This window comes from Macrobrachium nipponense, chromosome 20 (assembly GCF_015104395.2).
Source record: "Macrobrachium nipponense isolate FS-2020 chromosome 20, ASM1510439v2, whole genome shotgun sequence".
NCBI classification, from domain to species: Eukaryota; Metazoa; Arthropoda; class Malacostraca; order Decapoda; family Palaemonidae; genus Macrobrachium; species Macrobrachium nipponense.
In genome coordinates, this window is record NC_061089.1 from 21,347,101 (window position 1) to 21,374,234 (window position 27,134).

Genomic DNA, 27,134 nt, shown 5'->3' on the forward strand with positions numbered 1-27,134 from the left:
CTGGTTTTTTCCTTAACGGCGTCAGAAAACTGACAGACGATAACGTTAGTTTATGAATCAGTTATTTTGTCAGTGTAACTATGTACATTTTCTGTGGCTATTTTAAAATACTTCTCCTGTCGGTAACAATCTAACGTTAGTTATCTCTCTCATCTCTCTCTCTCTCTCTCTCTCTCTCTCTCTCATCTCTCATCTCTCATATATATATATATATATATATAGTATATATATATATATATATATATATATGTGTGTGTGTGTGTGTGTGTGTGTGTGTGTGTGTGTGTGTGTGTGTGTGTGTGTGAGTTTGTTCATACATATGTGGATGATAACAATAAACTATTAGGTATGAATAAAATAGTTCCAATAGGCCACCGTTCACTCACCTTATAATCGAAGTAGTTCCGCTTAAGCCATAATTGACATCAAGATCCCACAATAAATATGGTCAATAATCGCCTGACTCACGGTTGACACTTATTTGAAGGTCATTCAATTGACACTTGGGAAGGTCAGCGCCATTTGCGCGACCATAGAATATTGCTATCAAGGCGATTCATATGGACAGGGGAAAATGCTGGAATTTTTACCTTCTTACTTCACTTACATCTTCATTGCAATCTTTTTTTGAAGGATTTAACTTCAGAATTGCCCCGCAGGAGAAGCGAGTGGTGTAAGCCGTTAGTGTGTAACTCACACGGTGCAATTCAAAAGTTGCCAAGTGTATAAATTATAAAAAGAAATGACAAATCTTTAAAAGCCGAAATAATAAGAAGAGTAACAGCAAATACTGATCAAGGATTTTATAAATGCTAATGTCTTGAAAAGATGCTCTGTAAATATTCAGTCAGTGGATAATGATATGCCGCGGTAGAGAGTTGTATGATGAGACTGTTGTAGGCTCTAGTGGTTCCTGAAACGTGGCATAATGACCTCTGTTACTCCCCTTCCTTTCGTATTTCGTATTCCGAGGAAGGGTAGGTTGAAGGGGTGGGGTGGGGGTGGAGTGTGGGGAGGTCGAGTTGGACTTTCTGTTGCCAGCACGTTTTTGGCCGCCTCATGTCTAACGACCGAAATTTTTCAACTATACTCTAACTACCACTTAAGATTTTACTAACTCCTGTTTTGCTTTCTCTAAAACTTATATACTTTTGTTTTTCTTTCGTCGTTCTCTTCTATTAACGATCGATCCTTTTTTTCTTTCGTCGATTAAATGAAAATTGGTATTTAAACCCCGTAGAGCTGTTGCTTTTGTCAGTTTTCTCCGAATGATTTCTATTTCCTTACTGGCTATCTCTGACTCGCCAGTACTCGCTGCTATCGATCTTTCTCACCCATTGATGGGTACCTTAGGGGTCAAAGGTGTTTGTTACCTCGCCTCTTAACCCTTTGTTTCACTTTTTTACACATTACATCTCATTTCCATATTCACATGATCGTAATAAAGGTGCATATTCATATCCCTAAATTCACCTTTCACCTGCGAATATTAAAAATGACCTACCGCTGCTCTATGAGCAAGAGCCCGTGCTGGCATAAGGCCAGCTTAATCTTTAACAACAACAACAATGTTGCAAGCAACAAGAGACTTCACAGATCCCAAAGCCATACTAGAGGAATTTCCATAATGAAAGGGCAATGTAATAGAAACATTTATTTATAGTTATAATGCAAGTTCCTACAAAATATTACAAGCTAAAATATCATAGACACTATAACGTTTGTGCGGTTAAAGTAAGATAGCTTAAAAAACACACTGGAGACGGTAAAGATATAATCTTAAACAATGGATAAGAAATAAGTCAAGTTTGCAATCTAGAACTGAAGCTTACTGCTGAAGTAAACAGGTACTGTTTTTTTCCCTCAGTGGTCTGGTGAAAATCGCTCGACACTAACACTATGCAGCGACGGTACTTGTCTAACAATGACATTGCTTCTCAAACATACCTTTGCTCACTTATCCTACGTCCTATACTATCAATATATAAAACACAAAACATTCTTCTCTTTCCTTATAATAATAATAATAATAATAATAATAATAATAATAATAATAATAATAATAATAATAATAATAATAATAATAATAATAATAATAAGGATTATTTTTCCAATTAATACCAAGAGAATTGAGTAAGCAACCTTTTATTTTTTTTTTTACATTCCGACAATGCATATCTCTATTTAAATTAATGAAAGGTGATTCCCACCCAACCCCTTTTTTATAAATGATACAACTCGTAATCTTTTTATTTCCTTTCTAATCTGATCAAAATCCACATTTTAATATCATTCCTAATTTTCATATGAGCGAGATCTTTGTCATTATTATCTTGCTTTTATGATAATAAGATCTGTACCAATTTTTTTTTTCCATTTCCATCAAATCAAATTATCCCCTTCGGATGAGTACAGTTCAAAAGAATGATTTGCATTTCTGTTATAATGAAGATACAGTATACATATTCCCAGTTTCATGTTAGATACAATGAACATTATTTTCAAGATAATGGAACACACTCTTATTATTTTCCATTTAATACCCATTGCTTATCATACTTGCGTGAATGAGACGCACAAAATTATTTTCTTCTCTTCATAATGATAATTTCACTGTAATTATTATCAAATTTTATAGTAATTGGATGATAATATAGTTCAGTAATTTTATACAAATAAAATGAAAAATTCCTGTTTCTTCCGTTAATCTCTTCTTATAACGACACAATTGTCTTCCACTTGATACTGATAAAATACACAATACATACAATGGGTCTGCATGAATCAAATCTACAGGTATCCTATTTAAAAAAAATTGCTTATCAGTTTTCTATTATCCTATTGATAAATTCACAATGGGTATTTTTTCACTCTGATTCAGTAATAAAATACAAATGCAAAACTCTTGTTTTGTTTCCCCGGATTACAGAAGTAAAAAAAAAGCAAAAAAATATATATATGTATATAAAAAACACACAAAACAGCAATAAAGCGGACAGAAAGACCCTTACCAAACAGCAGACATGCGCTGACGTCACATCCGTGTCTAGCAACTGAGTGAATTGGTTGACATTGCCCACATCATTTGGTCATTTTCGTTTATGTCGACATATAGACATTAGTGTATGCTTAGGTATATTCATGTATGTGTGCATATATGCATATGTATCTGCATTACGTGTATGTATTATAAAGGTTTCACTAATACATAAATATTTAGCTTATTTCAAACACTGTCATTCTTCCTTGCAACTGATGTGAAATAAAAAATGAACATAAGGGTCGTTTGAGAAACAGCTGTTATTCCGATTTGAAGACAATTTATGTATTTATGTACAGATAGGTAGAGTAACAGAAAACAAAAAAGCCTGTATACATACACACATACACACAGTTCCTACAGAGCTCTGTGCAGTTCCAGTGAACAGAGACATACATATACGGTCACAAAGGAAATTTAATGTCTTCACATACCGATCAAGGCCCGATGTAGGATTCCTCCCTTTCCAGCCCTTGGAGACCATCCTAGCCACCCATCCTAACAACTACGTTATCTTTGGTAAGAGTCTACAGAGTACATTTAAAGAAAAAATTACACGCGTCCTTACGCCATAACGAAAAGAGGACTAGAATATTCTTGTACGCTCGATAAATCCATTTTTATTTTTTCGTATCACATCTTCGTCGGTCGGAGAATATAAAAGTATCTCCTATTAAGACCTCCTTTGTTACATTGAACGATGCTGGATGCTACCGTGATCGCCCATCCTCCAAAAACGAGCACCGGCTCTCCTAGCTTAGCCTAGATTATCTCTAAGAAAACTAAGTTCTATATACTGGGTGTGATTAGCGTGCAGAGCTTAATCCTAAACGGTTGCTCTTTCCACGAGGGACTGCCATGCATAATGTGCGAGAAGCAATAACAACAACAATAATAATAATAAAAATAATTAATAATAATAATAATAAACTCTTTCCTTAAAATAAAAGGGTTAATAAATACTCTGTAACGGTGTTTGAAGTCCATTACAGAGGTTATAGCGACTTGTATGGATGACAGATGAGAAAATTGAATTCCCTTGGGACACAACATTTTCTCATTGCCTCGTGAACTCTTCCGTCAATCACCTCCATCACGTTTTGGACCAATAGCTGACAGTCAACTTTACTTAATATGTCACAAAACTAAAAGCAGACATTCTAATCAAAGGTCACATGTCAACTGGGTTATAATTCCTCTGAAAATAATAATAATGATAATAATAATAATAATAATAATAATAATAATAATAATAATAATAATAATAATAATAATAATAATAATAATAATCTGAATATTCCGATCAGAACGTGATACTTCAGTGCCAAGTAGCTCATAATTATATATCCTTACATAATGTTTTAAATGTATCAGAATGTATTAAGAACAGCAAGTTTCAAACATCTAACTGTCCTGTTTGTAATACATTTTATACACATTGAAACGTAATATATGGTAACTTTTCGTGGACTACTCATCAGTGATAATAATAATAATAATAATAATAATAATAATAATAATAATAATAATAATAATAATAATAATAATAATAATAATAATAATAATAATAAGGCATCAAAATTATGAGATTTATTCATCTGAATAGCTCGATACTGTTAAGTCGTAGGAGATTAGCTTACCTTAGATTGTTCAAATCAATTTATAATTTGGAACTGGTAGAAGTTTAGTTGGGCACATTACATGACAGTGGTGAACTAGGAGGGTCATGACCAAGATTAGGTTAGGCCATCCTGGAAAATTTATTTGTATTATCTTTATAATTTACAACATTACTGTCATCACGTAAGCAACTAAAGTTTTACCGCGAATTTTTCTAATAATTCGGGTGCATGTGACTTTTCCGCTATAACTACAGGTACTACTGATGTGTTTTTAGAATTGTAGTAGGTATTACTTGCTTATCATCTTACTTACATTGATAGAAATTACCCAGTTATTTTTAGATGAAAGGCTAAAGTTTCTCCTTGAAGTTACGAAAACGATAAAATGTCCCGGGCGGTTTGTGAACTCGCCCTTGATCTCACTTTGCCTTCTCATCCTGCCACCAACAGTCAGAATTGTTTTTAGTCCTACAAATGAATTAGATTTTTTTTAATACTTTGGTTTCAAATCATGGTTCAATTTACATCTTTCCCCCAGGAACAAACTTTGTAAGTGGGAGCTAATCTGTGACGTGATATATAAGACGACACACTAACTAGTAGACAATAACTCACACTGTTCATTGTCTAAAACATTCTCACTCAAAGCACGTCATAGTAGATGCGTTCAACTCCCGCCTTTTGTATCTCTAGTCTTCTTTCGTGGCATAACCAATACACAGGAGAAGTTTCGTTCATAACTGAGGATCGTTGGTTTCATGTAGAAATTCGCACAAACGATGGCGTATTACAGCATGTTTCTCCTTCACGTCGAGCTGTTCCATGTCCAGGCTACGAAACGTAAACACTTAACTGAGTCTCGGGTAATTCCTCTGGGTGGAGTTGACGGGCACCGTCCAGATGGAGTCTCTTTGATCCTGCAGTGCAGAAAAAAAAGTATGCTGTCTTTGAATCCGTTTTTGCAATGAACAAAATGATCACTAAACCCTTTCAGTCCAACAGAAGATAGATAGAAATTAACAACGAACACCAAAAACTCCACTATCCTCACTCATTATGTCTACTTGGATCTCGCAATTTCTGGCAAATAAATTTGATAAACTCAGTCATATGAGAGATTAATAAAATGAATGAAATAACTAAAATGAAAGCCTAATTTACCTCGTATACGCGGCTAATAGTGTATAGAAAATGCTAAATTAAAGGCAAACTAATTTTTGCACATCCTTCCTTACAAGTTTCGAAAATTCTAAGGCCAATGGATTTGTGCGACTTATCAAAACGAGAGGGCTTGGAAACAATTCTTTCCTCCTCTACCTGTATTTAATATTGCTAAAAGTCTATAAGCGGATCGCGGTGGTAGAGAGAAACCATTAACATACTGCTTTAGTCAAGTTAGAAACTGTATAGAGAAATTTAAGATCGAAATTCAAACGATATTTCACCTTTGCGAACTTACCTTGGGATTCCTTAATCTATTGTAGGAATCTAATAGCATCTTCTCTAAGACTACGTTCTGAAACGAGAAAGGAAAAAAAGGTAATTTATTATCTTATTACAATTTCCAAAAAAGGGGGTTAAATTTTGACTTTCTTGACCTCCTTGCTAAGGTCAGTTTCTTGATATCACAATATTGGAATAGATGTCCAATTTCTATTATCTGCCACAAGAGGGTTATGTTCATGCTTCGGTTTGCTTATTTGTCTGTTCGCCTGTTTGTTTGTTTCTCTGAAGCAAAGATTATTTGAATCATTCCAAAAATTGTAAATATTGACGCAGTGTCATTTATCTCACTCTGAATCAAAATAAATAAAGCGTGAATGTTTTGGTTTCTTTCATAAATCACTTACCACAACAGAGAACAGGGCTCTAGTCCTCAGAAGGAGCTTCACATATGAATTAGGACATATTCCTCGTTCGTTGCATCATGAAATTGATGAGGGTATCATACAAACTGCAAAGGCATCAAGGCTAGGAGACCTTATAGAGAAGGTCATCTCGTCAGGACTCTTGCCCTATTCCACACCTAACACTAATTACTCTAGGAAGTGTCCCGAACCAACTATAATCCACCCACCAAAATCTGTTCATTGGTTCTCACACATTCATGCTGAGAGACAGACTGACATAGAAATTACGAATAAAAACGTATATAACCTTCTTAATGAAAATAAAATCATAATATTGGCAAAAATAAAGATAAAATGAAATAAAATAAAAATTTTGTAGTCCTAACTGACATGGTAAACTCCACAGGCAGTTAAACGATAAAGCAGTTTTAGTAAAATTCATTTTCCACCTGAGTTCGTAATTATGCAGGTGGTATTCTGGTTACCGTCTTTTTTTTGAACGTCATTTATTACATCTTTATCTATTTTGCAGAGTCCTCCTTCACAAGTTCCTCGTATGACAACGCGTGCTACCAGATTTCTTTGCGTCTGGTAAGTGTTCATGGATTCAGTGTATATTTCAAACGAACGCGATCTGTGATTCCCATTTTTCACTCGACCTATTCAGATTTGGCATTAGATACAGATTTTATGATGTGCAAATGCAGAACGGGCAAATCTGGCCAGACCTGAGACAGAAAACAGAGAAAGAAAACTACAGTTCGATGAAAGGATTAGTCGTCCCTTGGAATGAAAGACTGCTTCGATTCTAAGAAGGAACGAGAAGTGAAAAACTTCCTGCAAAATGGGTATTATAATCCAAATAAAGATGGATAAGGCCTCCCTTAAGCTTGAGAAGTAATAGCATACAGAAGAGGGACAGTTTCTTAGAGAGCAGATTTCTTAGTCTTAAGATGTGCGCTTCAGTATATGATGCTAAAACCCCCAGTCAAACCAAATAATTTAAGCTATCCCGAACACGGCTACTACTGATAATACTTATTCACTAATTGGGGAGGTCCAAGGGGGAGAATCTCCTAGCGATAAAACAATTGCGTCATAGATTAGGTTAGGTTTGAACGTAGTATTCCGTAAAACTTGATAGGCTCACATTTTGAAACAGTTAAGGAGTAGCCGGGTTCGTATGTAGCCATTTTGACTGATGACGGCAACTTACTGACTTTTAGTTAGACTCTAACTACGGAACACTACTGGGAGAGGGATAGAGAGAGAAAACCAACCTTCGGTAAATGCTCATGGCTTCGACGCAAGTAAGACAAAATAACCTGTATTGGTGAAAGATGTTCTGTACGATCCTCATGATGCTGCGTGAAAGAGAAAGAGAATGGTATTCCTTCAAGCGGTGTGGATCATTTGTGAATAAAAAAAATGTTTTTTTGTTTGTCACGAATTGTTTGCATGTTCCTTACATGTTCCCAGCTTAAGAATATGTATGTGAAATTTATGGACGCGTTTTCGACACCAAATTAGAGTTTGATCTTGATATTTTATTAATTTTTGGTCGTGATCATAACCACGGCAACAACAACAACAACGGCAGCAACATTAGTAATAACGTAACAACAGTACATTGAAAAAAAAGACAATAATGATGATAATAGTAGTTTAACAATAGAAATATGTGTATTCCTGAGAACGAATTCCCAAGGGAGAAGTTTGGCATTTAAAAACGTTTGAAGTTAGGACAAAATCATAAGCGCCACAAATCTTGGTAAAATAAATTAAATTACGTTGCTGTGAAATAGTTTGAATGCGATGGAAATTTTTTTTCATATGACCTACGTTCAGTTCAGGAGGATATCCACTCTGTATATACCTGTTTCTTAAAGACAAGGCATCGCTACATATTATATATATTCACATGAATTTATGAAATAAGTACAACTCTAGATACATAACATAAGTAGAACTTTAAGTTAAAATGGAAAGGAAATGTGCTCCATTACATGAACGTTACCTTACCTTAGGTAATCCTTGACGCAAGCAAGACCCACATACTTTTTTAAGTTTCATCTTGCATTGGAAACCTGCCAGTTTCTCAACATTCGCGTACGTGTCACCATCGACGTTTCTGAAAAGAGAAACAGGACATATAATTAGGTCATATATATGTTTGCTTTCGTTTTCATAGGAAAAAGAAATTTGGGTTGAAGTGATCTCAGAATGTCAGAATATGGCACTCCGGTTGCTACAGGCGTTCATAGATTGACTACGCTAAGCAAAGTGGGCTTGGAGCGTTTTGAACAAAAGGATGATAATAATAATAGTAATAATTATAATTATTGTAAAAACAGGTAATGAAAGTCAACATCCCCACATCTTTCTATTGACACTTCGTCTTCAGTTAGGCGCAGTTTCTGGAAAATAAGTCATTTGTTTCCCGTAATGAATGAAAAGGGCGGCAGTCAGTCACCAGTCAAGCAGAATAATTTTCTTTTCATTTGTATACTAATTTGCGCTTTACTCAAGCAACTTAGACAATTTGAATATTCTGAATTTTGCTCAGTCAAAATCCTATACAACACAATTTGCGTTCTTCGTCTTCCTTGTATCTCGCTGGACATGATGCATTCATTTTTTTTACTAACGCACTTTTTGTGCCATGATTACACATTTCAATTTCAAGTATATGAAAGTAAAGTTTACTAGATTCCTTTGGTCTTCGCTTTTTTCGATTGGGACCCCATCATTCAATTTGAATAACACACCACAAGCTGCAAAATCCCTGGAAGCAAAGATATCCATTGTAGAATATAACTGTATCTTTTCTGTTGGTATACAGGAGCTCCTACACTTCTCGCAAAATGCCCCTTTGGTTTTAACTTCAAGAAGCTGAGACTTATTAGTCGATGATGACCTTCACTCTCCATAGATGTTGACTAAACATGTGCGCTGAATTCCTCAGTGCGATTGGTGTTGGACTGGAAGAGGGACGTCATCAGCCATGCGATTGGGTCAATCGTCACAGCCTTGTGATTGGCTTACCGACAGCCAATCAGAGCGTCGTAAGGGACTGGCCTAGACATCAAATGCACGGCTGATGTGAATCTACTATAGTCGCACGCTCACACATTAAGCAGTTATGCTCGATGTAACCGTTCATTCATTCCTCTTACCTTGTACAGTCTGGAAGAACGTTGTTGTTGACTGAATGGGATCTCCGACGATTCTGAGGCTTGTAATCCTGCGGAGAATTATTTGGTTGGCAGTAGAGTCCTTGGAGTTTGCTTATCCTGCAGTCCTTTCCTTTGCAGAAGAATGATTCGGCTGGAAGTATTGTTATCATCATTAGTAATGGGTCGTTTAACGAGATGACTGACATACGCTTCTATTCTCTCGTAGGCTTTGCCAGAAAGATTTATTCTTAAAGTAACTATATTTACTGAGGAATGGTGTACTGAAAATGTTAACTATATATTTGAATGGACAAGTGACCACAGTCCTTTCAACCGATAATTATCAATGAAATTAGCATTGACCATTGATTTGTTTACATAATTCAGCGTCGCAAAGACCGTGACTATCGACGCCTTAAAAATGAATATGCATATCTAACCATCACACGAAAAAGAGGCTTTCATTGACTGAGATGATAGTTTGGCTTGCTTTTCTGCACGAGCGAGTTTTCCAGCTCCTTTTGGTAGCTTGTAGCCGCCAAGGCTTTGACGAATCAAACAATAACTGATTCGCATATTAGTCTAAGCTGGTGACTGGCGTCATCACTGCAACGAACATACGCAATTTCGAAAGTAGTGATGCTCAAATCTCATGCGACTTGACTCCATAGGATTTCGTTCAAAATTCACTAACTGGCAACCTAGCATGCTCCATATTTATCTATTATTTCAATGCGGAAACGCGATTATTACATACAATACGGACATAATATGTTTCATAAGAGTGAAATCTGTCATATATTTAAAAACTGTAAGAAAATGTCACGTGTATCAAATTTCAGAAAAAACTCTTTCGAAACATTTTCAAAACTTTCGTTCACACATCTCTGAAGCATTTGACCAATATGAAGTCGTCATCAAGCATCAGTTCAAATAAATAAAAGAAACACAAAAAAATTGTCATATCATTAATAATACTTCCAAAGCCAACATGAAATTTAAAATAGTCCTATTTGATTGCTTTTACACGTCAATGCTGAAAAATGTAAATATGTATATACAAAAGTAGAATGCGCCCACCGATATCAACGTGTGAGGGGAGCGTGTGTGACGTACTCAACGTATCTATTTAGTGTCGGTGCAACAACCACCCGGTGTAACATAATTAGGTCTACACTGAGTAACGACAATGAAATTATCTTGAAAACACTTACTTTATATGTGTTAGAGGAATATTTGGATTTTCATACATAATTAATTGTTATAATTCTTAAATATTCAAAAAAATTGTGGCATACTAGCAAATATTCGCCTATGCAATTATTCATTTTTCAAAGCAAAGATATTGTCCCTAGACCTAGGTGTCAGATTTCTTTAGCTTACAATTAACAGTTCCATCTCTCTATTAACAATTTCTGGCCAGAAAGCAAATGAGGTTATCAACCCATTCTTGTTGTTCAAGTTACCTTATGAAAGAATAATTATACACCAAAAGCAAGGAGGACTTTTAAGAAAATAATATTTTAAACCAGTTGAAAAACAAGTGCTCCATACGCCTTGATATTAATACTTATGATATTTCGATTAATAGTCATCTTCTCCATATAATAAAAATCATCATCTTTTATTCCTCAAAGAACAGGTAATCTCTACAAATAGAAACATTAGTAACATTACATCTCATAAGGCTTAGATTATTCTTTTAGGCCTATAAATCATTTTGCAACATATAGGCAGCTTAAACATAGCCTAAAACTTCAACATTCAAAGATAACTGGTTGTAATTCATATTCCTATTGTATTCGTCAAAAAACAGATAATCTTTACAAATAAATTTATTAACAACAGATTATATCTCAGAAGGCTTAGTTATTTTTTTAGGCCTATAAAACATTTTGCAACATACAGGCAGCATCAATATAGTCGAAAGCTTCGACATTCAAAGAAAACTTGTTTTAATTCATATTCCTACTTTGAAAGTGTTGTTATGACTGTTGAGCTTATTAGGTCTACTGTCATAATGCAGCAGACGTAATTATGTTGATCGGTCCGAGGAGCATGTTAAGTGTGCTTTCGTTGATGGCACCGCTAACCTTATCACACCGCACTTTGAACTTAGCAGCGTTAAAAAAGAAAATCAGTTCAAATCACACAGATTACGAATTATACCAATGCATAAAAGGGATCATATTCATATAGCCATAAGGAAAATAGGGCTAGCTGTGAATTCACAAACTTTTCGACATGTATGACATTAGAAAAAAAGTATAACACTACTTGGCAACATCACGTTGAGTCTGAGAATCTGGACGATACAAAAAGAATCATGTCGCATGAGATTTGAGCACCACTAGGAAAAAGTAGTTGCTGTTTGGTAGAGCTCTTGCGATAAAGCACTTGAGTCCGCTGGAAAGTGAAGTTTATTTCCTAGTCTTTATTAAATGAAGATTGCTAGCAAGGAATGTAAGTGGGACCGAAAGTAGAGTACATTCCAGGGCATTGCTCCTATTTTTGCTGTTTCTCCTTCGACCGCTACTACTTACCATTCAATAAGTTTCGTAAGGCATTTACTTGAAATTAATGTCATATCTTATAACTCCCATTGCTAATGAAGGGAAGTGTGATTATGATTAGTTAATGCATCTTTCTGTCTATCTATCTATCTGTCTGTTTACGTATATTACACATATATATACAGATAATGTATATGCAAAAGCACATATGTGCACAAATGATAATGAAATGATAAGAACATTATACGGCTACGTTATAACATTCAGTGATAATTACCTTCAAGAAATCACTGTAATGCAGAGAGAGAGAGAGAGAGAGAGAGAGAGAGAGAGGAGAGAGAGAGAGAGAGAGAGAAAGGAACAATCTCTCTCCAACCAGACTTACGGTCAGTGTCACGGAGCATCTCCTTGTTGGGGTAGTAGCTCCCCTTAGGGCAGATTTGATTGATGATGATCTCGAGGCACGTCCCGCTGAGGCTGCCGTTGAAGCAAAACGGATCCAAGTTTGAGAGACTTAAGCTTGCTGAAGAAGGTTTCGAATGGGGCACCTGTTCAGACATGAGTCCTTGCATTACCCACAGCACGACGAGCACGAGCATGGCCCTCATGGTTGTCGGTCACCTGGAAATGCGACGCAGAAAAAGGGGTGACATTACAATACATTTCTCTCCAGTCTTCCAGTTTGTGTAGGTAAAAGTCGTGAACAAGATCTTCGAAAGTATCGTAAGACTTATATATATTTTCAGTTTAAATTCATCTCGGTTCCCTTTGATATCGACCAACATTCGTGGAATACGGAACTCCCGTCTATTTCATGAATTTTCAGCAATTTAACTGAGTGAGTTTGATTTTATTTCAGAACCCATTCACAATCTATTTGAAGATGAGGCAGACTTTCTTTTGTTAAGTGGAAGTAAAACCAAAGATCAAAATTTTATCTCTGGTTTTACCTCCACTCAACTGATAAAAAGGAAATGGACTTTGTCTCGTGAAAGCACAAGTCCATAAAGAAAGCCTACCTCACCTTAAACTAAATTGTGAAAGGGAACTTACATAAATTTAATCTCATTTACTTAAATTGCTGGAAATTCATCGAATAAAAGGCGTTATACATTGAATGAAGGTAAAGCATCTTCTAATCTATTGAAGGTAAAGTTCTGCCATAGGCTTTAAAGTAAAAGTATCCACCAAATCTTGAAAAAGTATCTAACAAAGCCTCCAACTTAAACAACCTAAACATTTACAATAGTTAGGAATGACGTTATCTAGCAATAATTGATAGCAAAAGTTACTATCAAAGACTCAAAAAGTAGTTTTAAAAGTTTAGAAGCAAAGCATCTGTCACATTGAAAATAAAAGCCACTTAAAATTAATACTTAACTTCTCAGGTAACGAAGTGTCTGACAACAATTTTACTCTCGCTACAGAAAGCGGAATTGACTAGATTTAATATAATCCTTCTGGGTGTGTGAAATTAATCATTGTTTAATTTGAACCTGTGATCAAGTCTTCTGGTCACATAATCCTCCAAAAACATCTAACGTCAATCTCAGAGTAGATGGAACTTTGAACAACTCCCAATATAAAATTCATTTCATGGAATCCTTCTCTCAGGATGTGGTGACCAACCACAGTCTACTGAGTACCAGGTACGCCATGCATTGCACTTTTTCTTTAAAGATATCTTAAATCATTCTAACGAATGTCGTACGAGTATAAAACAGCAGTGAAAAAGGTTTAAATCTGTTATGTGACAAAGAGCTAGAAATATAATCCCAAAGAAAAGATACTTTGTAGGAATAATATTAAAATTTGATGTAACGCCCATTAATCTCTCTCTCTCTCTCTCTCTCTCTCTCTCTCTCTCTCTCTCTCTCTCTCTCTCTCTCTCTCTCTCAGACCCCTGACAACCGTCGAAAAGAAGACCCAATCTTGGGTCACTTTTCAGCGTTTCAAAAGTGTTGAATCAGTTTCCTTTGGAGAGCTGATTTGCAGCGCTGAATTGCGCGCCGCTTCAAATTCATTGATGATGACGACTCACATTAGGGTCATCAACTTTCATTCGAAATTGCCTGAATAACGCTAATGCCTCTGACGTCACGGAAGAGATATAGCAGTCCAGATTAATTGGGGACATTGCAAGGGAGAAGTATGTGAGAAACAGGATATCATCCTTTTCAGTTCTCTCTCTCTCTCTCTCTCTCTCTCTCTCTCTCTCTCTCTCTCTCTCTCTCTCTCTCTCTCTCTCTGTAATGATACATCGTCAAGACTAAGGTACTGGCGCTTAATCGAAGTTGGAACACAGCAACACAGATCCACAGATCCATCATTTAAGTAACAAAGAATTTAAATTCACTAATGAATGAAGAAAGACAAAAAGACCAAATAATAACAACACAGATCTATCATTTAAGTAACAAAAAATCTAAACTGAATAACAAATGAAGGAAGACAAAAAGGCCGAAAAAGAGAGATTGCGCTGAACGTGGACTGAAAAAATAACACTTTCCTTGAGAGGAAAAATGTATATCAAAGAAGATGTCGCGGCCTCTGAGTGATGACAGCTGTCTTCACTTGAAAGACAGCTGTTTGAACAGGTAATCTATCTTGAGAAATATCGCCAGTGAAAACACTCCCACAAAAGTGCACACACACACCGGCTTCTGAATCTTGACCGGCGAAAGAGTAAAGAGGAACCAGAGGAACAGCCTCGCCATGAGAATGAAGTCACAGTTGACACTACCAAATAAGCGCTTGGTTATCAAAGCAAATTTTCGCTCTTTGAGAAATAAAATTGCCTTTTAGGAATGAAAATATAACTTTTTAGAGATGATGATATATACGACGGCAATGAAAGTTATTGCAGAAATGTTTCTCTGTAAATGGGCACTTCAGGCAGTGAGACACTTGTTTATTTTCTGGTTTCTTTTCACATTTTGTCACCCAGTCGCGAAAAGCCAATGTTCATTCTCTGCACTAGTGGCAACATTGAATTCCTTTACGTTCGAAAAGGCTTCTTCACACGAGTGTTGACGTAAAAACTTAATTGGGCCCCCTTCCCCCCCCTCCCCCACCACCACCTCGCGCCCCCACTCCTCCGCCTCCACACCATCATTGGCTATCTGGTGAAAATGTTCGTCGGCAAGATGCTAAAAATCGACAAAGAATGTGCTTCTTCGAGATCACCCTTGAAAGCAGGAGATTGAGTGGTCATTTACGTTGCAGCATATGATACTAACGTACACGTAATACAGTCTCTTGAGACGGGTAGGTTTGAAGATTGTTTTGCTTCTTTTAATTTTTATGAAATAAACAGAGGATTACCGTTAAATCTAGTAGGCTTATTTGCTTAGCTCCAACGCCACATAAACATGAAGGTCTTAGTAAGAAAGTGTAACACATGGCGCATGTAACATATGTTGTTCGTGTCGCCAGCTGTACAGTGCATTGAATTCAAGTTTCCTGATGAAGATAATTTTAGAAAGAGGATTTTAAAATGATTCTTTTTTTATATTTACGACATACTGTACCGTAGCCTGATATATTTAAATAGGCTATTAAAGAAAATTACATCTGTGCTGCTTATTTAATTGTATCTTTATCCATGTGTATATCTCATAACGTACTTCTTTCTGTTTTCCTATAAGGGCACTACATCATGCGGAAACTTGTTTAGGATATGTGAGTGTGCTTTCTAAGTATAAACCACATGAATATTTGCGTATTCAATTCTGTTTTCTCAAAAACTCTCTACCCTTTAAAAATCGAAAGCCTACAACGTAAGGTTCTTGTGTCAAACGACATTCCCATCAAAAGGTTCTTGTGTCATACGACATTGCCATCAAAAGGTTCTTGTGTCATACGACATTGCCATCAAAAGGTTCTTGTGTCAAATGACATTCCCATCCAAAAGTTCTGGTGTCAAATGACATTCCCATCCAAAAGTTCTGGTGTCAAATGACATTCCCATACAAAGGTTCTTATGTCAAATGACATTCCCATACAAAGGTTCTTGTTTCAAACGACATTCCCGTCCAAAGGTTCTTGTGTCAAACGACATTTCCATCCAAAGGTTCTTGTGTCAAGCGACATTGCCATCAAAAGGTTCTTGTGTCAAACGACATTCCCATACAAGGTTCTTGTGTCAAATGACATTCCCATACAAAGGTTCTTACGTCAAATGACATTCCCGTCCAAAGGTTCTTTTGTCAATCGACGTTCCCATACAAAGGTTCTTGTGTCAAATGACATTCCCCATACAAAGGTTCTTGTATCAAACGACATTCCCTTCCAAAGGTCTTGTGTCAAAAGACATTGCCATCAAAATTTTCTTGTGTCAAACGACGTTACCTTCCAAAGGTTCTTGTGTCAAATGACATTCCCAAACAAAGGTTCTTATGTCAAATGACATTCCCTTCCAAAGGTTCTTGTGTCAAACGACGTTCCCATACAAATGTCTTGTGCCAAATGACATTCCCCATACAAAGGTTCTTGTATCGAACGACATTCCCTTCCAAAGGTTCTTGTGTCAAATGACATTCCCCATACAAAAGTTCTTGTATCAAACAACGTTACCTTCCAAAGGTTCTTGTGTCAAACGACATTACCTTCCATCCAAAGGTTCTTGTGTCAAACGACGTTACCTTCCAAAGGTTCTTGTGTCAAATGACATTCCCTTCCAAAGGTTCTTGTGTCAAATGACATTCCCTTCCAAAGGTTCTTGTGTTAAACTACATTCCCTTCCAAAGGTTCTTGTGTCAAACGATATTCCCTTCCAAAGGTTCTTGTGTTAAACGATATTCCCTTCCAAAGGTTCTTGTGTCAAATGACATTCCCTTCCAAAGGTTCTTGTGTTAAACGACATTCCCTTCCAAAGGTTCTTGTGTTAAACGACATTCCCTTCCAAAGGTTCTTGTGTTAAACGACATTCCCTTCCAAAGGTTCTTGTGTTAAACGATATTCCCTTCCAAAGGTTCTTGTGTCAAACGATATTCCCTTCCAAAGGTTCTTGTGTTAAACGATATTCCCTTCCAAAGGTTCTTGTGTTCTTGTGTTAAACGATATTCCCTTCCAAAGGTTCTTGTGTTAATTGTTGTTAAACGAATTATTCCCTTTCCAAAGGTTCTTGTGATTTAAATGTCCAAAACGACATTCCCTTCCAAAGGTTCTTGTGTAAACTATATTCCCTTCAAAGGTTTGTGTTAAACGATAATTCCCTTCAAAGGTTCTTGTGTCAAAACGACCATTCCCTTCCAAAAAGGGTTTCTTGGCCAATGTTTAAAAGACATTTCCCTTCCAAAGGTTCTTGTTGTCAAACGAACATTCCCTTCCAAAAGGTTTAGGTGCAAACGACATTCCCCTTCAAAGGTTTTGTGTCAAACGACATTCCCTTCCAAAAGGTTATTGTTTTAAACGATTCCCCCTTCCAAAGGTTCTTGTGTTTAAACGACCATTCCCTTCCAAAGGTTCTTTGTTGTTAAACGACATTCCCTTCCCCAAAGGTTTCTTTGTGTAAACGACAATTCCCCTTTCCAAAGGTCTTGTGTTGAAACCATATTGAACCCTTCCAAAGGTTCTCTGTGTCAATCGACCATTCCCTTCCAAAGGTTCTTGTGTCAAACGACATTCCCTTCCAAAGGTTCTTGTGTCAAACGACATTCCCTTCCAAAGGTTCTTGTGTCAAACGACATTCCCTTCCAAAGGTTCTTGTGTCAAACGACATTCCCTTCCAAAGGTTCTTGTGTTAAACGATATTCCCTTCCAAAGGTTCTTGTGTTAAACGACATTCCCTTCCAAAGTTCCTTGTGTTCCAAACGAAACATTCCCTTCCAAAGGTTCTTGTGTCAAACGCCAAATTCCCTTCCAAAAGTTCCCTTAAATGTGTTCCAAACCGAAACATTCCCTTCCAAAGGTTTTGTGTTAAAACGACCAATTCCTTCCAAAAGTTTCCCTTGGTTGTTTAAACGACATTCCCTTCCAAAGGTTCTTGTGTTCAAACGACATTCCCTTCCAAAGGTTCTTGTGTTAAACGACATTCCCTTCCAAAGGTTCTTGTGTTAAACGACATTCCCTTCCAAAGGTTCTTGTGTTAAACGACATTCCCATCCAAATTAGAATCCAATTCTTCATTTTCGTACACAGGCATTTCAGTTGATCTATTTACTCGTGCTAATTTCTCGCCTTCTATGCAATTCTCATCTTGAGAATCCTTATAATTTTTATTTGTATCGTTTTACTTTCTTTTTTCTTTTCCTTTCTTGAAAACGAGAAACTATAAAAGTGTTTCTTTCTCCTTTCCTCGGGGTGAAGAGTTAACCACAATCTTTCCAATGACCTGATACTTTAATTGCCCCTTCCATCTCCCTACACTTTCAAGAAGAAAAACAAATGATTGAAATAAACGTTTTGGTTGCGGAAAAATATAATTTTAACTTTTGCTTATGTGTCCTATTTAGATGAAGGTAGCTTACTTGAAATCTATATTTTGAAAAAAAATCTCCATTTAGCTAACGTCCACAATAATCGGACTACCCTTAAGGTACCTCTGATAACGGAGGAGTGGAGTAGAAGAAGAAGAAGAAGAAGAAGAAGAAGAAGAAGAAGAAGAGGAAAACAACTCGGCGGGAAAATCTGCAAGAGAATGCTTGCTTCAGCAAGACAGAGCCTTAGCATAACTACCTGGTAAACAGCGTCTAATATTAGGAAGGGGAAACTATTGAGAAACGATTAAAACCCACGAATTTAGACAGTTCAACAACAAGCTTTAAAACAAGCTCTGGAAAATGAGCTGTTATCAATGATCGTAAGTTTTAGTTCGGGAGAAAAATCGGCGAATTAAAAAGTGCGTTCTGAAGAGGTCAGCATTCGCATTCTTGTCGACGTCAGCTCTGCAACTAGACTTGTTTGTCATTTAAGTCGTCAATGGCCTTGCTTTCTGCGAGTCTTAGGGGCGAGGACAGAAATTTCATATAAATAAGCTCTTTGCACAGCTGTAGGAGGTGGGATGTGATGAGCTCTCTCTCTCTCTCTCTCTCTCTCTCTCTCTCTCTCTCTCTGGTATACGGGTTACTTCGGAGGTAAGGTACAACATAATTTTTATATTATTCGTGCATTTAATATTCTCACAGACAACTCAGCGACAAGTAATCACACATGCGTACATGCTGTCAGATTACAAAAGACACACACACACACACGTGCACACCCACATACACATATCTGTCGGCTATAACACATTCACTATTCCGCTGGTAGTCCGATCCAAGGTCTAGAAAGTATGCTCTCTGAATCTTGGTCCGATCAGCGAAACTGATCGACGTTGGGTCTGGTCACTGTTTGGATGGTTGGCCACCCAGGAATGCCAGACGCCGCCGGAATAGAAAACTCTTCAACAGGGTATCGCAACGCCATCCCTCAAGCATCGCTGAGAAATGGAATGGAGAGCGAAAGAATTCTGAAGCCACTCTTTCATAGGAGTAAAAACATATGCTAAAACACACACATACACACACACAAACGTATATATATTATATAGATCTATATCTATATATATTATATATATCATATATATCTATATATATATATATATATTTGATTATTTATCTATTCATATATATGAGGCAGCTATGACACTGCACAAATCGTGAGACCCAACTCTGAACAATTCTCAAGCAGCAGACGTCTGAAGCACGAACATCTCATCTCCCCTTCCCTAACCCCACCCCCTATTCCCACTCCCCCCCTCCCCCCCAGGCCCCAAACCAGCCGGTTCACAAGCGGCCGACCTTGCCTTGTTTGACTGACCTTCATCTGGTCTTCGTTATCTCTCCTCTTGACGATCTTTGGCGACACGTACGTAGTACTACTACGCACCCTGGACTAATGACCAAATGACCGTCTAGTTTTGCTGCCAGTAGTATTTACGCGCTGTCGTGCCATGAGGTTGTGGCAAAGTTGGGTTGGTTGGGTGGATGTGGGTGGGTTGGGGGGGGGGGTTGCTAGTTGCCTCCTTTACGAGGCGAGACGGGCATCCATTTGTAATGTACATTGTTTATAGTTAAAACGTTTCTTGCACAATGGGACTTGACCCTTTTGCTCAGTACCTACTGCGTATTCGCTGTTTACTGATGCTACACCTCTCAGATGATGTGAGGGGTTTCCAATAAATAATCAGCCGCTGTAACACCAAATTACATAAGAAAAAAATGTCCGATAAACTGGTTTCTGAAGGAGAAATGTTCAAATTCAGATTGAATAATGAGAGCAGTATTAACTTCTTGTCTCGAAAACTTCCCCCGTTTGGGTAGGAATATGTTTAGCTTAAATACTCTCTTTTTGCGGAAGATCATTTTCACACCCTGGCGTCCTAATAACGTTAGATCTGTATGATCCTTTACTGGTATAGGAGTGCTTTCATGACGGCAGAGGTAACTTCATGTACTCATAAGAATATCTTCGTGCCTTTAAAGGTAACTCCCTCAGCGATGGGTACCTATATGTATGAGTACTTATATTTTCCTTCATTGAACTGTCTGTGCGTACTATAGTATATAATATATAACTATGAGTGGATTCGGCGAAGTGTACAAAGATTTTCCGGTTGACTTTGAGGTATATTTTCATGACCTTTGTTTTTTTTCTTTTTTTTTACTGTTATTCTATACACTGTGCCATTAGAATATTAAAATCTATTGTCAGTCAGTTTGTTGACTGATTTTCGTTTCTCTTTTTAATCAGTTAAGTCTATCGAGCTAATTTCAACATTTGGTAGTATTAGATAGTTTTGTAACCCAAAGAAATGAATGTGAGAATATATTTCCCTCTCAGTGAAAATATGAGCTGTTCTGTTTATTTATGACGAATACCAATACGTAGTCTGATCTCAACAGAGCAAACAAGGTCAGCAGATGGGAAATCCAACTCAGGTCATCGGAATCTCATCGCTTTTAGGTGTTGACTGCCAGCCAGCGAGAATCAGGAGCATTGTTTGTTTAAGGGTCGAAAACAAAAACAAAGGGTGACAATTTAATTGAGAACTGTTGGTTGTTTAACGTGTTCTCATTGAGATTTACTGATTCACTAAACATCTATTAAAAATCTTAAAAACCTTAGCTATTATTTGACCTTTTATCTTGCAGACTTAAATATCAATAAATCCCATAATGAAAATGTGAAATGTCTTTGTTATTTAGGCTCGTCTCAATGAGATTTAATTTTCATGAAACCTAAAATAAAATTTTAATTAAAAAATTCCCAAACAATTTGTTAAACCTCTAAAAATTGACACTAGAATTTATGAATCCCAGTATGTAATCTTACTTATCCCGGTTATGTAACCTCTCCTTATTGAGATTTAGTGATTCATAAATGATGAATTCCAATATGAAAAAACTTAAAAAAGTCCCGTTGTTTAACCTCATTTCATTAGGATTCAGTGATTCATAAGTCCCTTAATAGAAATAGCAAATGTCCCAATTTTCTATTGGAGAGATGAACTACTGGAAGATCTCTGAATCATGGGTACTGAGAAAGACATAAATAATCCCAAATGATATAAGATTGGATGTCCAAATTGGCAGTACCATATGTAGTTAGTTGCTCCGTGGGTTTTACGTCAAGAATTGAAATAAACAGAGAGAGAGAGAGAGAGAGAGAGAGAGAGAGAGAGAGAGAGAGAGAGAGAGAGAGAGAGAGAGAGAGCTAAGGTGTGAAAGTTAAAAAGAAAAAGTTAGCTGATTATAAAAATACTGGGTATGGCTACCTGCCAAGTGTTTCATGGTCACGTCAGTACTACATACACCAGACACCCGGGAATCCGTCCCAATGTCGTAGGATACCCATGCCAAAAGGATAAGTTTGTATAAAGCAAGGCGGAAGAACTAAGATTGGTGGAAAGTAAAAGGCAGAAAGCAGCATTTTTAAAGCCTAGAAGGACAAACGCGCCATTTAATTATCAAATTATTTTATCAAGTTCAGTTTATATGTCACATTACTAAAACATATATGTATCTATGATATATTTTGAAACAGATGTTTACTCAAACTGAACTTAGGGCATCACTTGCGACATTTAGAATTATTTTATATATATATATATATATATATATATATATATATATATATATATATATATATATATATATATTAAATGCATATGTGCGCGTGGCAATATTTTTTCTGGAAAAATGTCAGAGCAGCGTGACTGAAATGCCTTGAGTTCATCAGGAAAAGTAATGTCCACGTTCGATACAATAAGAAGCACAGTACACAGGAAATGGAAATTCTAATACTTGATTTTTCGTTCTTATGGCATTATCATCAGATCAGACACTGTAGTGCTTTGGCGAAAGCAGAGAAAATATCAGAAAAAAAATGTAAACTAACAATTGGAAAACATTAAAACCCTAAAGTAATAATTCAACTAGAGTTGAAAGAAATAGTTTATATACTTGCCCACTGAATTTACTAAAAAGCTTACAAAGCTCTTGTGAGGGCAAATAGGAAGTGGAGAAGGTGTGTCCTGGCTCAAATAGTGATCAGCAAAGCGTGTCCGATAAAGTAATATTTACAAGCGAAAAGTCTTTCAGTTCTATAATGCAAAATCTGTTGAAACTCAACGCGTATGGTCTCTTATCGATTTTTTTACCTTTTGCCGTGCCCTTAAATTAGAATCGATTACACATGAGTAATTTGGATGTGGGAACCATAATGAGACTATTTTCAAGAAGATTCTAAGGTTAGTTGTTAAGATATGGCGTCCCGCTTTTTCAGGGAAGCTTCGGTACTCGGTTACAGCTCTATGCAGCCGGCGTTGGCCCTTTCTCAAACATGACCTCGAATAAATATCTGAAACCGACGCACAACACAAGCAGCTACTAAGCTACGTCTCCTGCACGCGCGGTATCAAGTGAAAGGCTAAGAAAAGGATCAGGAAGCAAAAGCAAAGAATAAAAGAGTCGTGCCAGGGTGAGTAATCAGGAAGTACCGCAAGCACTCCGCGGAACAAATGCCAGGTCTTAGCATAACTGGCGATTCGTGACGCCCTTTTTCGGTGGACGAAGCGACACAGGTTCTTGTGAGAGTTAAGATGACAGAGGACTTTTTCAACAGTAAATATTTTTTTGAACGTGGTGTTTTTTTACATCAGAGAATTTATTAACAGATAGTTTTTCAACAGGATTTTTTAACCATTCGTTTCTTAACATAATTTTTTTTAATAATGGCTTTTTAAAACAGAACATTTTTTAACAGGGGATATATATACATATTTTTTAAATGGTGTTTTCTTTCACATTTACTGTTGAATGAATAGAAATTCTGATGAGATTAATCAAATGAAATGACTGGGAAGTATAAATCTGGAGGTTCCTATCACCATCCTCTCCTTACTCTTATTTCACCATCTGCCCTTCTTCCTCAGTCTTCGACAGTGATAGTCATAGATACTGAATTCTGTTCAAATAGCATTGCTCGCATCGTTTTTCTAGTGAATTTGAGAATTACGCATTGAAGAGGGTTATAGTGAAGGATTAATTAAAAGATGCTCGAAAACTCTCATTTTCAGGGGCAAATTCTGAATGTTATATATAAGTATGAAAAAATGAGTGGTAGGGTCTGCAAATGTTTACTTAATTGCCCTCTAAACGTTAGATTTAAAAGGGCAGTGCTGCCCGTTACATTGACATAATTATTAATATTGAAAAAGAAACCCACAAGATTACAGAGTATAACTTGTTTACTTGAAAGTATTTACAGTATTAATACTGTTAATACTATGTAAATACTTTCAAGTAACCATTATCAGCATTATTATTATTATCAAGAAACAACCCGAATTGCACAAACTTAAGGACCTTCATATGGAAAGCAGTTCACGGAAAAAAACACACACACATGCACAGAATTAAAGGATAAAGCAAATAATGCAACGAAAAACAAACGGGATAGAAGAAGAGAAACTGTGAAATGAAACTCACGTCAACTCACTCAACAGAAATTGCACCAAATACGAACTTGTGCTGAAATTCCAGCGATTCAGTGACACCCTTTATCATTCTCTAATCTGGACACATCTAGGACAAAACATCTATAGCGCTGTATGGTACTGAACTTTGCACAACAAAAGGCGAGACTTGGAATTAACCGAGTGTCTGCTACAACAAGGTGAATCGTATAGTCTATTCTTGGAAGATCTGAATAAAAAAAATCTTGCACCACTGTGTAATCGTGCGTCGGATCCGGGGATGTAGGAAAAGAAATTCAATACAAGCCAAATTATATCTAACAAATTAAGATGCAAGGCAGATGCTGAAAGCCAAGCCGGGGAGCGATATTGAACACACGGATGGACAGGTCTTCCGAAGCTGTGGAAATCTCAGTAGGTCAAAATTTTAGACAACTAAAGGAAAGAAGGATCGGTTATGTTTCGAGAATGACGTCTGGAATTTTAAATGGGTTACATGTAATGTTAATGCGCCATTGTTAATGAGAAGGTCCGATTGTTCGGGTTTAACGCCCCAGACCTACTTACAATTATACTTTGAGTTTTGCTAGGGTTCAGCTACATCCCTAAGGATGAATAACACAAATTCGTTCCTCGGTTTTCTTAGTTACTTGTAATATTCGTGTTATATATTTCGAAACATGCATAAGAAGTTCAATATTTCGTGTTTCGATCTCGGTTAAATATCAAAATAAGATAAAATGCCATCCATTGTATTTTAAGACAATATCTTGAAAAACCTTTTACTAAATTCTTTCCTTACAGCAGTACAAAAATTAAGTCTTGTCATTTATATATTTTCATATATTTTATATCAGTGTTCAATTGTACCATGCATGGTATGAGTAATATTAATTAATATATCAGTCTTGTCATTTATATATTTTTATATAATATTTTATATTTGTGTTCAAACGTACCATATTATGAGTGATATTAATCAATAGTTGAACGTAGGAATAACAATTCTGTTATTTGTCGCGTTACTGTACGATGTTGAATGGTCGGTCATACTTGTGGAGCGCGTTTCTTCTATAATGATTGTCAAACTTCGTTCGTATGCACTGGTTTCTAATGAGTTGTACAACTGAACATTTAATATTATTTTTAACAATCGACTTTGAATCCAAAACTTGCCGGTTTCCACGAATTTAAGTTCCATTTTAGTTTTCTGTGATAGAAAACTATTGTGCCGGATTTGTCTGTTCGTCCAAACTTTTTCTGTCTTCCCCAGATCTTAAAAACTATCAAGGCTAGAGGGCTGCAAATGGGTATGTTGATCATCCACCCTCCAATCAGCAAAATACCAAATTACAGCCCTCTATCCTCAGTCCCTTTTCTCTTTATTTAAGGTAAAGGTTAGCCATAACCTTGCGTCTGGCAACGATATATAGGCCAGGCCACCACTGGACCGTGGTCAAATTTTCATGGGTTGCGGCCATGGTGGCGGCTCATACGGCATTTGACCTAGACAACCGAAAGATGGATCTATTTTCGGTGGCCTTGATTATGCCATTAATCCTGGATTATACGATGTACAGAAAACTCGACTGCGCCTTAGAAACTTCGACGTATATTTTGTTTGTTATTTAAAGCGAATAATCGAAATCAGACCATTTCTGCTTACTGAATCACTGCTTGCTATTTGCCTTGATACAAATATATTCATTTTGTGCTTTAGAATTATGTAGGTCCCGTGATGAGAATTTCTCCAATCTAATTTGTTTACGAGATAGATTTATTTTCGATAAACAAATTCATTAAAAATAAATAAATGATATTCACGAACAAATAGGAAATGATTCAACTTGGAGGCAAATCAAAGGATCGCCAACACATTCTGAAATCTTAATTTAAATTACTTTGCGTGGTATCACCTCTGCCCCCCCCCTCCACCTAAGCCCCACACCCCCCCCAAAAAAAAAAACTGCTGACAAAAAGTGTATGACAACTTTTGTAGTTTTCTCGTTGAGATTTACGTTATCAAGAGGGAAAGAATGCTTTTGGAAAGCTGAGCAGAAAATGAGCACGGCTTCGTGAAGAGCAAACATTGTCTTTGGTATAAGAGAGATATAACATTAGAAAATAACTACAGAAAAATGTTGCTGTTCTAAGATACTCGCATTAGCTGCTCCTAAAGCCTCGTAAATCAATTTGCTGGGGCAAATTATGTTATTTAACTAAACTGCCTTAAAGTTGCAAAACGTAGCAAGTTTCTTTGACGTCTGGGGCATATTGCCAAGCAATGTCGCCGTAGGAGGACGATTATTCGTATTGTTTTAATTGCTGTTGCTAAGGCTGTCAATGAACCGGGGGTTATAATTATGTAGTTTAAGAAGACCGCCGAGTTCCCATCTGTAGACTCGAATAGGACCGGTCTGAATGATTCGGTCCTGGACAAAGGCTCAAAACTATAGCGAGATAAAGTCAGAGAAGTTGTAAAGTTGGGTGGGAAGAGTTCAAAGGGAATGGGTGAAAGTCAGCGTCTGGAAGTGATGCGGATGGGTGCTGTCTATTGAGGCCGACGCCCGTCACCGTCGGGAGCTTTGTAGACGCTGCCACACAGGGAAAGTTGGACCAAAAGGTTTCCATGTGTATCTGTTTTCGTCTTCCATATCTTTTTCATTTGTTTATTTATTTCTCAATCTTTTATTTAACGAATGATGATTATGATTCATATGATAGTGAGAGAATTGATCTTCGCAATGAAATGCTCACAGAAACGCATACATTACGTATAATATAGTAATACATATATATATATATATATATATATATATATATATATATTTGTTCACTGGGAGCAGGGATTGGTGGCCCCACCCCCCACCGTGTATGTTTTACTCAGCCTAACTGAATGCCTTCAATAAGTGGGTAACATATTCAAAGTCCATCAATCGTTTCCTTTCCTATAGCCCACTTATTTTTAATA

At 36.7% G+C, this 27,134-nt stretch overlaps 1 protein-coding gene across 2 annotated transcripts in view; it reads right to left on the reverse strand.

Moving 5' to 3' along the window:
• Positions 1 to 1,639: 1,639 nt before the first annotated feature.
• The window catches only part of LOC135223011 (uncharacterized), a 43,197-nt gene continuing 17,702 nt past the window's right edge, over positions 1,640 to 27,134 (reverse strand). For both annotated transcript variants that reach the window (XM_064261520.1, XM_064261525.1), the window contains exons 2-6: positions 12,587 to 12,822; positions 9,689 to 9,839; positions 8,535 to 8,643; positions 6,122 to 6,178; positions 1,640 to 5,579 (exon numbers count right to left, since the gene is read on the reverse strand). In XM_064261520.1, the coding sequence (XP_064117590.1) occupies positions 5,511 to 5,579; positions 6,122 to 6,178; positions 8,535 to 8,643; positions 9,689 to 9,839; positions 12,587 to 12,809 (609 nt within the window). In that variant the 5' untranslated portion in view covers positions 12,810 to 12,822 and the 3' untranslated portion in view covers positions 1,640 to 5,510. The remainder of the gene's footprint in view (positions 5,580 to 6,121; positions 6,179 to 8,534; positions 8,644 to 9,688; positions 9,840 to 12,586; positions 12,823 to 27,134) is intronic.